General features: G+C 35.8%; 1 protein-coding gene across 1 annotated transcript; it reads right to left on the bottom strand.

The window, feature by feature from the left end:
• Window positions 1-2102: 2102 nt before the first annotated feature.
• On the bottom strand, window positions 2103-14971 carry LOC104608115 (casein kinase II subunit alpha-like). The gene is made up of 10 exons (XM_010274014.3): window positions 14407-14971; window positions 14146-14275; window positions 10841-11035; window positions 8753-8910; window positions 4436-4526; window positions 4025-4090; window positions 3084-3166; window positions 2911-2974; window positions 2739-2807; window positions 2103-2404 (listed from the first exon to the last, which is right to left on the bottom strand). The coding sequence occupies exons 1-10, from the start codon at window positions 14754-14756 to the stop codon at window positions 2345-2347; spliced, it is 1266 nt and encodes a 421-aa protein (XP_010272316.1). The 5' UTR covers window positions 14757-14971; the 3' UTR covers window positions 2103-2344.
• Between the last annotated feature and the right edge of the window lie 1672 nt (window positions 14972-16643).

Raw genomic sequence — 16643 nt, forward strand, 5'->3', positions numbered from 1 at the left:
TTAAAGTTTAGGGACCAAATTGTCACTCGAACCAAAATAGAGGGTACTGATCGGGAATTTTATAAAGCTTCCAAAAAGCAAAAACGGAAGAACGAATGACCAATCAAGGATCGAGCCAATTGAACCACCTGTTGCAGCATCTCATGGCTAGCCCGAATGCATCTCAGAGTTGATCGTACCAATAGCCACTAGCATCCTTTGTTGGACTCACAACAACAAACCTCAGTATAAAATCATAACAAAAATCATAAGGTATTTAAAAATAGCAATCACAGAAATTTAATAGCAGCAACACAAAGACTTACCTGGTTGGGTTGGGAAAGAAAACTGAGAAACAATACAAATATTGTATGGTTTACAGGCCAAACCAACCCTAACATTTGTACACCAATTCTCTCTTTCCTTTCGATTCGAATAACAAAAACAAGAGAAAAACCCACTCTTACATCAACTCTTCGTATAAAAGAAAGGTTTTATATACAAAACCTCTTTAACATAAAAGGGATCTCACCAACTATCAGATTAAAATTAATCTAACGATTATAAAATAAGACACAATCCCAACATCCTCATTTCCAACCAACCAGCCAGTAAAATCTCTATTTGGAAGCACTTAATTTCTCCCAATCTACTAGTAGCCTTTCACGAAAATAAGAGTCCGAAGGCAAGTAGTTCATGACTTGGAGCCGATTGAAGTCACCTCTAAATCACTGATTGAAGGCAAGTAGTACGTCATACTTTCTGTCGTTCGTTTTTCCTTTTTCATTTCCGGTTCCACCTACCAGACCTTTGCTATGGATTGGGGAGCTGGTGATGAAGCTCACGCTGAACCAACTCCTGCGGTTCACATGATGTATGCTTTCTCGCTTCACATGATGTATGCTTTCTCGCTTCACATGACCTCCAGCCTCCGGCCCAACTGGTCTCTAACTTCATATATCTCTGATCAAGTATTAACTCTTACCAAAAGAAACTAGCTTTTAAACTCGAATACATTGATTATCGATCTGATTGATAAACTCGAATCCCAAAATTCCTTCCCAAGTTAATTGGCTTTTAAGACCGGTTCCTGAGCATCTTCTACTTGATCTGTTTGGTTCAGAACTTCTGATTATAACACTGAGTTTTCAGAGTAGGCAAGATGAGGTGGTTTAGTGTTTCCGACCAATTCCAATTAAAACCCGTATTAAAGAACTCCTTTTATCCTTTATTCCCCTCTTATGTATTTCAGAAGGGACCGCCCCTCTTTATATATTCTGTCATTTTTCTCTTTCTTTGTTTTAAAAAAAAAAGATGGTGACAATGATGATGATGATCGTTGGAGTCGGATCTGCTTCCATATCTTTCTAAAAATTTTCATCAGTTGAGCTGAAATTTTGTAAAATATTGGAAGATAAATGACATTTCAGCTTTTTTTATTAGTATTTTGTGACAATGGCAATTGTCACAAAACTTGTGAGTACTTAAAAACAAGTCAATTTCCTAAACCATAAGAATACTTTAAAAAGATATTTATTAATCACTTGAAAAAACTGGAATTTGGGTTTAAAAAATGTCATTATTTTTAAAATAAACACTTAATTCAGACTTATTTCCCAAACACAAATAAGTGTTTAATGGTATAGTCCCAACCTGAATAACATGGAGTTAAATAAATGAACAAGGCCACTCTATCTGTGCTTATTTCTTAATCCAAGAATTGTTGCATTAGAAAGAGTCCCACAAAGTGGGGCAGCTCTTGGACATGTGATGCTAGTAGATTTGCATTTGCTACAAGATTGCAATATGCCATATGTGTTTAAAAGTAAAATCCGAACTCGTATTACCTTCCAGGTTGCTTCCCCCTATCCGAACTCGTATTTACCTTCCAGGTTGCTTCCCCCATCAGTGGAATCACTAGTCTCGTACTCTTGATAATTAATGTTCATGCTTTAGGTTTATGACTGGATTGGCATAGGGGTATCATCCAAGAAGAAAATCATTAAAAAAAACAAGGGATTACAAAGATTTATCTGAAATCAGGTTCAACAATACCATATGGCCAGGGATTTCAATTTTGGGGCCTAACGAAAAATCGAAAACAAGCAATAGCACATTAGCACTAGCAGGAACGAACCGTCCAACTACCAAGTTATAGTTGGGGAGAATTGAACAAGTGTTCAAATTTTGTGGGAAGTTATATAAGTTAAATGGCATTCCTGACCCAAAGATCGAGAGGGCAGGGAAGGTTTAAGGAAAAGCAAATGAGTAAAAAGCACACCAATATAAATAGAAAATTACAAATCAATTACAGAAGACCACAAGGCACAACACATCGTTTTTTTATCGGCCTCTGGAGCTCAGGCTATTGGGTACGAGTCCTGCTGCTTTCTGCACTTCTCACAGGATAAAAATATGGATGGGCCTTGCATGAAATCAAAATAGTAGCACATCAGAGATAGCTCATAAATTATTAATGAATATGGGAGGAATATAAAACTACATAAAGTCCATTCATGATTTGATGAGGAGATAGTATATTGGATTGAAGAAATAGTATATTAGATTGCTTTATCAAGAATGGAAGGGGCAACTGAAATCCATGGGGTATATACCGTGTCTTCATGAATTTGATTTTCTTTTTTCTTTTTTTTAAGACACTGTATCATAAGTTTCTAATTCGTCGGGTCCTTCCAAGAGGGCCCCAATCAAACTGTCCCAGTATTTTTCATTTTTGTATGTGTATATGTATGCATTACCATTGCTTCTTTTGCAGTTGGCCTCTCTTGATGATCATATCGCAACAACTTGTCAACAAAGTCAATTGCCTACATTACAAAAAGAAGTATATCCAAATTAATATAACTGGGCTGGTAATAAGGTTATATAACATTGTTCTTGGTAAAATAATTAGAAAAGGAAAACTTGGACCTCAGGCACTGCCAAATGTTGATTATCAGCATTAATGAACTTCGCCCATGGCTTCCGACTATGCCTACAACAAAAGAAAACAGAACAAATAAATAATGAAAAATCCATCTTTCAATATCAACAGTTCTGGTTTAAAACCATGGAGTTAATCGTGGGATTTGTATAAAAAATACCTCCCAACAAGGGCCTCAAGGTGTGGGTCCAGCTGCAGACGGTATTTTCCCAAATAAGCATTCAATTCATCTGTCCCAAGTACCTGCGAAAAAATGAGAAAATCCTTCTCATGCTACTCCCTGATCAGAAAATAAATTGGATTTCAAAATGGATTTGGCCATGGAGCCATATTCAAGAAACACGATCAGGAAGTTTCTCCTATTATTGGTTTGTTGTGGGTTGAGGCACATATGATGCATATATGCTCCTCAAATACATTTCAACCTCAAAGCTATGCATCACATCTTGCTAAAAAAATAACTTAGATGTGTTCTTCAATACAAAATAAAGCCGAAAATGTCTGACAATTAGACACACTTTTAGTTTTGTCATATTACAAAGTTACTAGTTAATCCGTCTGTCTTAAAAATTTCACTCTTAACTGTATCAGACAAATTGTTTTAAGAATAAATAAAAATATTAGGTGAAAATTTCAGATAAGTAGCATACTTTTTATATAGAAAGAATTTATAACTATATGAATTAAAATAGTTATGCAATTATGTAAATTTCATAAAAGTATGTACTATATTAATAAAATACAGAAGTTACAATAACCACTTTAGTATAGAAATGAACTGAGGTCATTAGAACTTATTTATATTCTTTTAATATTCTGTTTAAAAGAATGTTTGTGAAGCTTATGCTCCACACACTGAGGCTTACACCTGCCTCAGGCAAGAGGAAAGCTTAGCATCATACCTAAGACTTCTTTCAGAGGCATGAATTTAATTATTGAAAACACAAGGCTTTCAAAACATGCACAAGAAAATGAAATGTTTTCCTAAAATCGAATCAACTGATTCAATACTCTCTGAACCTAGATACTGAATAAAGCTACACTTGCTACTTTATTAAGTGAAACAACAAGAAATTCCAGACTCTGAGAGTTGATACATACCTTAGCTATTTTAACCAGTTGGTCATAATTATCATGCCCATAGAAAAATGGCTCCTTGCGGAATATCTGCATAGGATAAGAGTCAGGATGAAAACTGAACAAACGGTATGCATGGTACAGTAGTGCATAAAATTCAAAACCTTTTCATCCATCCTACGCCATTGGTGAACAATGAAACAGGTCAGGACCCACTTTTACTTTTAGTGCAACTAAGAGAAATTTCCACCCCATAATCAGAATAGTTGACAAAATTTATGGATAGTCAATGAAAGAGAGTTCACGTATGCGGTGGTAATAAGGCTGATTTAATGGGGCATGGTGCAACCGAAGATGCACATACTGAAATTTTCATACTGTTGTACCACATCATGAATTACAATTTTGAAGGTCAAGAGCTTGAAGAAGGCTCACCATTCCAGCAAACATACAACCAAGGCTCCACAAGTCCAAAGAGTAATCATAGTCTTGCAAATCGACAAGGAGTTCTGGGCCTTTAAAATACCTGTGAACAAATGAAAAGTCATGATAGAGAAATGAATGCATGACAAGCCAGAAAGATAAGACAAACCAATGTTAACTCTAGGTTATCTGATTCAGTGGTCATAATTATTAAATTAATTTCATGCAAATGAAATTCCAACCAACCACTTGAATCGGGAACAGCAGAAGAATGCAAAAGGCCATCCTCCCACTCAAAATTACATGAACACTTTCAGTGGTCAAATTATGTGCATAAGGTCATAATTATTAAATTAATTTCATCATTTCATGCAAATGAAATTCCAACCAACCACTTGAATCAGGAACAGCAGCAGAATACAAAAGGCCATCCTCCCACTCAAAATTACATGAACACTTTCAGTGGTCAAATTATGTGCATAAGGTTACCATCACAATATCCATAAAATAGCTGTAGACCAGATGCCTAAACACAGGGGTAGCACTGATAGATAGAGTACAGTGAGATGGTTTAACCATTTCCTTGCAATCTTCAGCCAAGAGTAAGTTGTTCCAAGTGGACAATAGGATTTGGTTTATCTCATAGCAAGCAAGAGGCTTTCGCAAAAGGGATCATATTCCTTAGAATATCCTATGTATCTCTCTATGCTGAGCCTTTGGAAAGCAAGATGAGCATATCTCCATGCTGATGCTTTTGGAAGGCAAGATGGGCTTCCTCTATTTTGATGCCTTTGGAAGGGAACATGAGGGCTTTTTTTAAGAAAGATCCTACCTAGGCGCAGTAATAGGCAAAATAAAGAGAAAAAGAATGTAAAAAGCTACCACTTTAAAAAAATTTCGGGAATGAATGAGTTGTTTTTATTTTTTCTTATAGATGTGTAAAGGTCAATCCATCTTTTAAATGGTTTCTCTCATCTCATTAACCATGTAAAGTCCCTATTCCCTAGCGTACAAGCTTTTTTTTTATTTCATTAACCATGTAAAGTCCCTATTCCCTAGCGTACAAGCTTTTTTTTATTTCATTAACCATGTAAAGTCCCCTCAACTTCCAACTTCAAGTCTCTAACACCCAGCTGTTCTGCTAGTCTCATGCCTTATAACAGAGCCATTATTTCAGCCCTAACTGAGTTTCCCATGCCAATTGGTCCTGAAAACATAGTCACCACTACCCCTTGGAGGTTTCTATAGACTCCTCCTATACATGCCCTTCCCGGATTGCCCATAGAGCTGCCATCAAAGTTAAGCTTCAGCTTATTTACAGCTAGAGGTTTCCAATCCATTCTCAAACTGTCCTTGTGTCTATCTGTTTTTGCCACTTCAGCAGTGTTTTAAAAGTGCAAGGCACAAAAAAGGTGCAGGGGTCAATTTGTGCCTGAGGCGCAAGGCACAAGGTGAGGCACGCGCCTTTTTGAAGCAAGGCAAAAAATACAAAAAATAATGCTAAAAAATAAAAAATAATGTCAGAAAATTCAAAAAAATGCCAAAAAATTCAAAAATAATATTAAACATAAGATTACTAAAAAATATAAAGTTAAATTTTAAAATAATGTTTTAAAAAACCTATTATCTACAATTAAAATACATAAACATAAGATGTAAAGCATATTCAAATGAGAATTTAAAAATAAAATCAAACATATAAAACATTTTCAAGCATGTAAAACCTCTAATCTCTTTTTTCACTCAATTGCAGTACTCCACATAGCTAATGTAATGTAAAACATATTACATTCATGATTCTACGAGCTGCCTTTGTGCCATGCCCCTCAAGGCAAGCCCAAACAAGTTCACATTAGGTCTTAAATTCTTGGTTTTCACACAAAAAAATAATGATTTTATAGTTTTAATTGCTTTTTAAGAAGACATTTTATTAGGATGAATGAATGAACTACATTACCCCCGGCCCAGCCATTATGTTCAAAAAAAAGCAAAAAAGCGCCAAATTTTCAAAAGGCGCACGCCTGGGCTGAGGCGCAAGGTGCATCAAGCACACGCCTAGGCGCACTAGGTGTGCGCCTTTTGAAAGGGCTGCACCTAGGACCTAGGCGAGGCGCATACCCTGAAATGTGCCTTGCCTGTGCGCCTAGGTGCACCTTTTAAATCACTGCTTCAGCCCATGTTCTTACTATGTCATTGGTCGAAAATTCTCGAAACAGCTACAAAGATTTTACCCAATGTGTCATTCCAACTGTTATAGCTTCAATCTGTTCCTCCTTGGATCTACTTCTTTCATTAAAGATCCTTTGGTTTCTTTCTTCCCAGATAGTCCAACCTTGCAAGGTAGCATAAATAACAGAAGTCATTAGGGCTGGCTTAAAGATCCATAGGGTTTGTATTAGGTAGGGGTGCAAGTGGATCAGATCATGATCCGATCCTATTTGGTCGAATTCGGATCGCCCCTGTTTGGATCTTTGGATCGGATGATAGGGCCCAATCAAAAATCGGATCGGATCCCCCCCATCCGATCCTATATATATTATATATTTATAAATATAAATATATAATACATATATATGTTATTTATTTATAAATATATTTTTTATATTATACTTTAAAAAAAATTATATTATTTAATTATTTTTGTAAAAACATGTATATATCTGATCCGAAGATCCGACTTATCGATAGGATTCAAATTCAAATCGAGTTCTATCGGATTGGATCTGACATGAACATGTCGGATCGGATTCAAATATACCCTGATTTGAATCCAATTCAATCCGTTTGCATCCCTAGTATCAGGGAAACATAGAATGAGGGGAAATATATGGGTCAGTGAAGGTTTCAAATGTCAAATACCAAGGCAGGAGTTGATGGAAACTAGTAATTTAACTATTGAGAAACTAACCAAAAGAAAGAGTAAGACCAGAGTAGAAGGGGGAAGAGAAGGGAGAGAGAATATATTCATCAATCACAACCTTTGTATTCTAGCATTCCAAGATCATTCCACATCCACATTCAGATTCATCTCCTTGATTACAACAGAGCACCCCCCCCATAAAAAAAGGATATATTTTAATCATTATCATGATTAAAATATACACGTATCCCACTACAATAAATACCCATGTGTATGATAATATACATGTAATGGGAGTACGGAACACTTATCACAAACTAAATGGAAGCATAAGAGAAAAGTGTGGGAAAAAGTGCAGGAGATTTGGACTCCCTCAAGAAATGTTCAAAATATTGCAACGTATTGTACAATAAGTGTCAGTTTTCAGAGTCACTGAAATGCTAAATTCCAAGAGTTGGGCTTTTTAATTGGTTTAAACATTAACATTGTAACTCAAGGTTCAACATTTCATCATATATCAGGGTGTAATGTATCACATCGAACACCACTCCAATATGCTAAATATTGAATATTCATGTGTATCAGGTTGTATCAATACTTTGAACCTTGTTTAAACTCAAATGTGCATTTCTGAACTTCATCATAATCACCTAAGACTTATCCCAACAATGTGAAATCAGCTAAATGAATCATATTTTGTCATTCTGTTATGTTCAGTGTCATATCCATCGTCAAATTATAGGAGCTAAATCATTTCTTACTACTTCCATCTAAGTCCTTTTCACCTGCCCCTAGTTCTTCTAGCCCTTTCAACTTGTAACAGATCACTTCTTCTAGTGGGTACTGTAGATGATCTTCTAGAGCTTTTTTTAATTTTTAAAACTGAAATTAAAAAAAAAAAAAAAGATTATCAATTGTTAAAAACTTTGGATAGGCAACTTTTGCATTATCAAGAGTATCTTTGAAACTTACCCTTGAGTAGGCTGAGTATGAGGGTCCTGGTTCATAGCTAAAACTTTCCCAAGTGAAATTTCTTTTTTCCAGACAATTTCAGATTTCAGACCCCAATTTCTTGAAAATATTACATGAAAGAATCACAACAGATCATGAGTTTAAGTTTACAGGTACTTAGTTAAGCATTGAAGAAACCCTACCAGCTGAAGTTTGTTCAGAGTCTGAACTGGAGGACTCAAAGAAGAACCTTCTAGCCCATCATCCATGTACCATGATCATTCAACATATATATATAGTTTACTTCCAGTACTATTGTAAATGTTACAATCCAATGGAGCCACATGAAACATCTATAAATGGTAAAGCTCCATTATGCAAAATGCACACCCAAAATTCATTTGGAATTAAGTTCTGAAATATGATAGTCAAATACAGTGAAGGTTTTAGTCGAGGAAACTTAACAAAGAAATATAAATATTATGAATCTACCAAAGAAGTACAAGATGCCAACACACCTTGAAGCAACACGTACATTGTACTCTTTCCCTGGATGATAGAATTCTGCAAGTCCCCAATCTATAAGGCGAAGTTTACGCTGCTCATGATCAATCATGACATTATGGGGCTTCACATCTCTGTGCATAATACCTTGAGAGTGACAATAGTCTAATGCCTACACAGAAACAAATGGAAACTTAAAGATGATCTGAAGTCAAAATAAGTCTTTAGACTTACATCCTAATTTTTTGGAAACAGTGAGTGTACATATATAAAGAACTTCTGAATAAAATGTAGAAAAGAGATCCAGTGAAATTTGCAGTCAGACTCGGAGATTTAATATCATGATCTAAGAGAAGACCGCAAATTATCAATGAAAGACGAACAACTCTAGAATGCAATCAGAGTTAATCCACATATGAGGAAGATCACACAAAGTGAAGCATGGAAATAAAAAAATACTATAAAGATTACCTCCAAATAACATGATGAGCAGCCAGCTCAAGTAATTTAAGTGCACAAGGGAACATCATCTCAGAAGTATGAAGGGTTTTTTTTTTTTTTGATAATTAGTATGAAGGGTATTTTTGCACAGCAACACTTCTATACCCTCTAACATACACCTTTTTATTATTGAAATATTTCAGTCATCTTTTGACAGGTCTTTTTTTTACAGAAGACATAATCTCAGACAAAGCAGAATGAAGGACTACAATTAATTGTTAATGCAACCAACAATACTTATGTAAGAATGAGGCAAGTGATGATGTGCCAATGGCCTAGTAGTTGAAGTCACTCGGCATCCCTCCAAAATAGGAGACATGGGATCAAACCCACGGATCTGCAGCCTCTATAAAGTGTGACCAGTAGACCACATGAGCACCCTGCTCTGTCCCCACCCATGATTCTACTGTATTGTATACTATGTAATAGTGTAAAATCCAAAAAATGCAAAATGATGATGCAAGATTCTTGTGACAGGTGAAATTTTCTGTGTTTGAAGAGAAATAAGAAAACTGCTTAGTTTAGTCTTATTATTTTATCATCTATTTCTCTCCATTTTTTGGTAGAACAAGCAAATTCAAATATAAGTAATTCTTAATCTTACCCTTTCTTAAATAGGAAAAGCTCCAAAACCAGGTTGGATCAGATGCAAGTTGGGTTAACACCCAAGTTTCACCTGCATCTTACTGACACACCCCCTATCCTAGCAGTCTGCCGCTATGACTTGGTCATGGCAGCATGAAAAGGGGGCTATATAACTGCCATGTAATGGTTCCAACCACAATCTCTGAAACCAGTTAGAATCTCAACAACATCTCATATGCTCAATTGTCTATATGAGAACCATACAAACTCTGGCAAAATTTAGCTTCATCAAGGTCCTAATGGAGTTGTCTCACCATCAAGAATGTTATCCATAATGAAATTAAATCGATCTCCCTCAGCGTTTTTTGTTGGCACGTGGGGGGGGATTAGAAAAGGAGGTACAAGTGAGAAAAAGAAGTGAAATTACATTTTATATTATTGATAAAAAAATTACATTTTCTATTAATCTTGGAGAGGAAAGCCAACATTACTGCAACCCTACCCAACAATGCATATATAACATATATAACAGTCACTTTAGGAGCAGGGTAAATTGAATTATCCAATGACCCTATAACACTGGCATCCCTATTAAAAACGTGCCTCTCTTAAAGAGACTTCAACTAAGCACCTGCTCCCTGTTTGCCATGTAACTTAATCATTCATTTAGAAAGTAATGATACATTATATTGCAAATTTACTCCTCTAAACATGTCCATGGATCTTAATGAGATGAAAAAATTGCACATAGAAAATTTCTAATATGACCCATTACAAATTTGACAAAGTTTGTTTTCTTTTTCTGTTAGTGAGAGTGGGGTTGTTGGGCGGAGAATTTCTAATATGGTGACAACAATTCCACATGGTTATTGAGCATTGAATCTATATGATAAAATGGTTAAGTTGTAAAATATTGCAATAAGAAAAATGTAACCAATACACTAGATAACATGAATATACAATGTTTAGTTTTTTTCCTAACATGAAATCAATAAGGATGATAATAATGAGCTTGCCTTTAACAATTCGTAGATGTAGTATCGAGTGTCATAATCTGATAGAGTTGGATAAAGCACTTTAAAATCGGTATTGTTCACGTATTCAAAAATTAGGCTAGGTGTCTTAGACTGTTGATCTCTGACAATATCCAACAATTTCACAATATTTGGCCCACCACAAAGGTTCTGCAGTATCTTTATTTCCCTCTTGATCTGCATAATCACATAAAATGAAAATAGAGCTGGGTAATCCTGGATTAAAACCATTTGAGTGTAGTAATAAAACAAAAAAGGGACAAAGGACCTGCAAATATGCTACACTAACACAAGCATCAAGTTGAACTTTGAAATAATAAATCCCCAAAGAATTGACATCTTACAGAAATCAAAAGATTGCGGTAACAATAAGGGTATAAAAAATAGAAAATGTGCATTTGTCAACATCAAAACATAAGTTCCCAAATAAATGGGACAAAGAAGAAAATAATTAAATACTTCCTGCCTTCCACTTGTCTGACCTTCACAAGAAACTCAATAGTCCCCTTGCAAGTTATCTGATAAAACAAGCATGCATTTTATTGGATGATGTGAATAAAGTCATTAGGAACATCAAGAGCAAAGTCACCAAAGTACAATCATCAAGTTTCCATTGTAATGGGAGCTGACCATGTAAAACCCCCTAGACGAGGCTAGCATAATAGCATAGAGAAATATGCCCTGTGAAGAAAACCAGCATACTGTGATCCTGGGGTAGGGACACCTCTTTTTTTATCACTAACTGCAACTTTCATTAAGTTATATATATAATTAAAGGGGGTTCAACTATGATATGGCAAAGATATGATATCTAAAAAATGTCTGACCAATCAACTGGAATCATAAATTTGGTAGCCAATCAGGTTTTATTTATCAAAATTCATGGATGGGTTTTGATTGGTCAAAACTCTTTGGATACTATGTCTTTCCCACAGCATAGATTTTCCCAATTAAAGGATGTGTACATATAAGTATACAAATTTCAATTTGGTAAACCCAACATCCAAAGGGAACTAAACTGGTTGTGCTCTCTTTACCCCTTCCATAACTGCCAAGATTCCAGCTCTTAGGGAATCCCCACTACCAATAGGACTAGAATACAAAGTAATAATGTTTCCTTCCTCATCCTTGAATACTCCGATAACTGAAGGGCCCAGATTTCCTTAACTACTACCATCAAAATTCAATTTGGTAAACCCAACATCCAAAGGGGACCAAACTGAACTATGAACAGTTTTAATAGGAGTTGAACACGCCACTTCTTTCCAATTCTTAATAATATCTCCTACTGAAAATCCCTAAAAGAGCTTCATAGTCTTGACCCAATGAACCACCATAACAGTTTTTGCTTCGATCATTCGTTGATGACATCCTTACTTATTTCTTTTTCAGAAAAAGATTCTTTGATTTCTTCCTCCCAAATTGTCCAATAGATAGCTTCTCTTACACATCTCCACAAAATTTTATTTTCACCTCCCCCCTTTGACCCTCTAACAGAAATGGAATTAAACAAGCTCTGCACATTTGATGGGGAGGTCTACCTGCAACCAAATAGAGAGAGAAACCAACTCCAGATATCTGAGACAAAAGGTCAAGAGATTAATAAGTGATAGCAGCTCTCACCATTATCCTTACATAGGATGCACCAGTGCGGGAACAAACACCAATTAGGCCTTTTTCTTTAAAGTAAATTGCAAGTGTTACACTTTTCTAAAAAAACTTCCCAACAAAAAGCACCTATTCTGGGAGGAACTAGTTTACCCCAAACTTCCAAAACTGGGAAAGGTTTCTCATTGACAAAAGGAGAAAAAAAAAGCTGAACTAACTCTCCAAAGAAAGAAGAACAAGAAAAGACACATGAGGGATAAGGGATCCAAATCCTACTATCCCTCCTAGAGGGATCAAGTACCACCTCATCCAAGATTTTAAGCAAATAAAAAATACACTGTTCAATTCAGAATCTCTAAGTGCCCTTCTAAAGCCCAAGTTCCAACCCAAAGTAGAGTTCAAGTTAGTATGAGCTTAAAAAGTGGACACAGGCTCATTTTTAAACCAAGAGAGGGAAAACAAAGAAGGGAATTACTGATCAATGCCACTTGATCCAGAAAATACATCAGCATAAGGCCATGAAACAAGGGCCAAGATCTTTGCTGACCAATGTCACTTGGTCTAGCCAGTCTTGAGCATACAACAAGTCTCCAAACTGGCCTAATTTTTTGCCAAGTTGGGCAAAGAAAACCATTTTAACCATAACCTTTTATGGTTTGTGGAATCAGCAAAAGGGTCAGGAAAAACAAAGAACAACAAACAGCATCATGAGGCTCAAGTAACCATATCTAGACACCCTCAACAGTTGGATCAAGATGGGAATCTGACAAGTGATAATACAAGCACAGAGAAGGTGAAGAAGTGGAATTTATGGGGATGTTTTGGCCTCCCATCCACATTTTCAGTCCCCTAGTCTGCATCAGCCTTACACCCGCACCTTGAAGTAGAGTTTGCTCCTGGTGATAGTACCCATCCAAACCTTGCCTTTTTCTTTTCAATTCAACCCCCCCCCCCAAAAAAAAAGAGGGACTTAGCAACAAGAGCTCTTGGGCTAAAATTTGACATTTGAATAGAGTATACCCTAAGGAACATCTAGGGCCCTTCCCTTTTGACTTACAGCCATTGTGGCATGCTGCAATGGAAATTTTCTGCATTTTATACATACATGAAAGGGAGAGAAATTATTTTTTTGATAAATGAAAGGGAGAGAGATTATTGCCAAGGCATTAACGGTTGCTTACTTTTATTGTACCTTATGATATTTGTACAAGTTCTAACACAATATGCTACTGGAATAATGTTCAAAATAGTAATACCGATTCTCCTCCATATGCCATATTAGGGGCCTAGAGTTCTAGATCTCCATATACATTATGACTTGGATCCAATAGTATAATGGCCATTCAGTGCTTATATGAATACTTTCATATTTCACTTCTGTATTGGACTAGGCAGAGACGAGCCGGGCAAAAACGCATCTCAACTGAACTCGTTCACAGCCATACATTGTTTCTTCAACAAGAACAGTACCGAAATCCAAACTATGTAGAAGAAAGCCATTTGTCCTTGAGGGAGCCACGGAAGGTCTCATCTTTTTCATACTTTTAAGGCACGAGCACCATAACAACCAATAAAAAACACAGATATTGAAGAACGCTTGTTTTTTGAGAACCCACTATACAGAAATGGGGAAATTTTTTAATATTTAAGAAAAAAAAAGAAATGAGGTTGTAGCTCACCTTCTTCTTCTTCACGGGTTTGAGAATTTTTATAATACAGCGTTCGTTGTTGGTACAATGAACACCCTCGAATACTTCGCTGTATTTCCCTCTTCCCACCTTTCTCACCACCTCATAATCATCCTGGTCCCTAAACAAAAAAATTCAAAAAATAAAATAAAATAAAAAAAGAGAGAAGAAAGAGAAATCAAAGACAAGCTGATTAAACCAAAAGAAAAAGAAAAGAAAAATGGATTTTCTTTGGGGCAGTTGTGAGTATACCCCCATTGGACGGTGAGGGACTCATAGTCCCAATATTCCTTGGGCCGGAGGACATTAACGTCGGCATAAACCCTAGCCTTGGAGCTGGCGCCAGGCCTACGGATGGATTTCCCGATCTTCTGCGCCAGGTTTTCCGGTATAGCCGATAGACGGTGGTGATACGATGGATATTGTTGCTGGGGATGGGTGAGTGGGGCCCCGCAGAAGATCCTACGGCAACATAGAAGACGTGGCGCTGTGATTTCTCTTCCTAGTACTACCGGAGAAGGCGAAGAAGAAAATATAAGTGCCCAGACGGAGAGAGAAAATGGTCGATGTTGAGAAATTAAACGCAAAGGCCTTACGGCCATGAAACAGGGGGAATAAATAGTTGAATAACAAAGAAGAAAGGAAAAGAACCGGCTCTCTCCCCTCTTACCACCTTTTTGGATTTTGCTTCTATCCCCAATCCTTGTTTTTTTTTTCTTTTTTTTTTTTTACTTTTTTAATTAAAATAAAGTAACAACAGACGTTCCATCGAGCTCTCGGCTACGGGCATTCTGTTTCCACATAGCTGCGCTGGCTCGGAATTTTCACGTTCCAACTTCCAATAAGAGCGCATCCCCCGTGCGAAGCGTTTGGTAACGGACATTGTGGAGAGCCGAGTAGCGCCGAACCAAACCATGAAAAATGCACTGTCGCGTTGGCCTGGACCATTTTTATTTTAGAGCCAGTTTGGGAGGGGTGAGATGAAAATTCAACTAAATCTGGTTCAGCTGCTTTGGAGCGCATTGAATAAGCTAAAAGAGCCGTTCAAATGATTTACTGACAGTCGGCTCTCGGGATTTTCCTTTAAACATAGCTTATAGCTTATAGGTTGTCAATGTGGGGTCCACCTTGGAGACCCAAAAGCTTCTGCACTTCTAACGTCTAAGCGTCACAAACAGACTATGTTTGGTGAAAAAATAATAATAACATAGAGCCAAATCAGCCAATTGAAGGGGTTGTTCACTTTAGTCTGTTTGATTAACTTAACTAAAGCGATTGTAAGATTCTCTGACTTTTAACTAGGGGTAGGGGATGAATATTGTTCGGTTAAAATAAAAAATTTCGGTTATTTTAGTTTTGATTTTTGGGTAAGGCTGTTAATGGGTTCGGGTCTATCCGATAGAATCGAACCGACCTCACCAATTATGTTGGTTTTGGTTCAAAATTCTATCCCATTGGGTCAGTTCGGGTTTTTTACTGTGTATCTCGATTACTATTGATTCGATACCAGTTTTGGCTGTCTCTGACTGATTAAATATTCAATAATAATAATAAGACCAAGTACCCACTATTATCCTCATAACTTTCATGGCATTCTTGAAATTTGTATTATAATAATGTCTATAATTGTAATAGTCTTTAAAAAAGACTAGATTTTAACAATTTTGAAATGTTATTTATTTACAAATCATTGAATAAAATGTTATTTGTTTACAAAAAACTACAGATTTTAACAGTTTTTTAATTTAATCGGTTCTTATCGTGCCAGACTCGATTGTCAGTACTGGTTCTAATTTTATCTAACCGTTAGGGTCTGGTTCGGTTCTGGGTCTATTGATTTAACAATCGATTCGGAACGGTTCTACCTTGTCTCAAATCAGACCCAGACCGTTGACATCCCTATTTTTGGGTTTGATTATTTTGGTTTTCAACTAATTCAGCTTTATAAAATTTTGGTTTTGGTTTCAATTTTCAAGTTAAGATATTTGGTTAATGGAAAAAATCGAATTAACTGAATTTCATAATATAATATCATATATATTGTAATATATATATATATATATATATCAGTTATTTCGACTTTTTATTTCAAACTTTGGTTTTAATAATTTTGGTTTATTTGGTTATATATTAACATATGTTAATATATTAAAGAAATTCGGTTTTTTCAGTTTTAGTTCAGTTTTTCATTACAAACTTTGGTTACCATCTCAATGTTCTCGATGTACGACTGTAATGGCTATTAGGACCTTGTGTTGGTGTTGGGATTAGATAATTAATAATTAATTAATTCTCATGATAAAAATATATAATTACTAAAGAATGAAAAAAAGTATTTTTTATTTAATAAATAAATGAGAAAATAATTATTAGTAATACAAAATAGAAATTAGTAATTAATTCATAAAACATGTTAACTAATTAATATTTAATCAAATAACTAAAATTAAAATATTAGTTCTTAATTAATAATTAATTGACTAATTATC

This window comes from Nelumbo nucifera, chromosome 5 (assembly GCF_055504915.1).
Source record: "Nelumbo nucifera cultivar China Antique chromosome 5, China Antique-T2T, whole genome shotgun sequence".
Lineage (NCBI taxonomy): Eukaryota > Viridiplantae > Streptophyta > Magnoliopsida > Proteales > Nelumbonaceae > Nelumbo > Nelumbo nucifera.

Bases quoted from the DNA above. Each gene is read 5' to 3' on its own strand.
- LOC104608115 (XM_010274014.3), bottom strand. From the start codon at position 14,756: ATGGCCGTAAGGCCTTTGCGTTTAATTTCTCAACATCGACCATTTTCT. The intron at 11,036-14,145 runs GTGAGCTACAAC...GTGATTATGCAG, and splicing joins AACCCGTGAAGAAGAAGAAG to ATCAAGAGGGAAATAAAGAT. The intron at 8,911-10,840 runs GCAAGCTCATTA...GTTTCTGTGTAG, and splicing joins ACATCTACGAATTGTTAAAG to GCATTAGACTATTGTCACTC.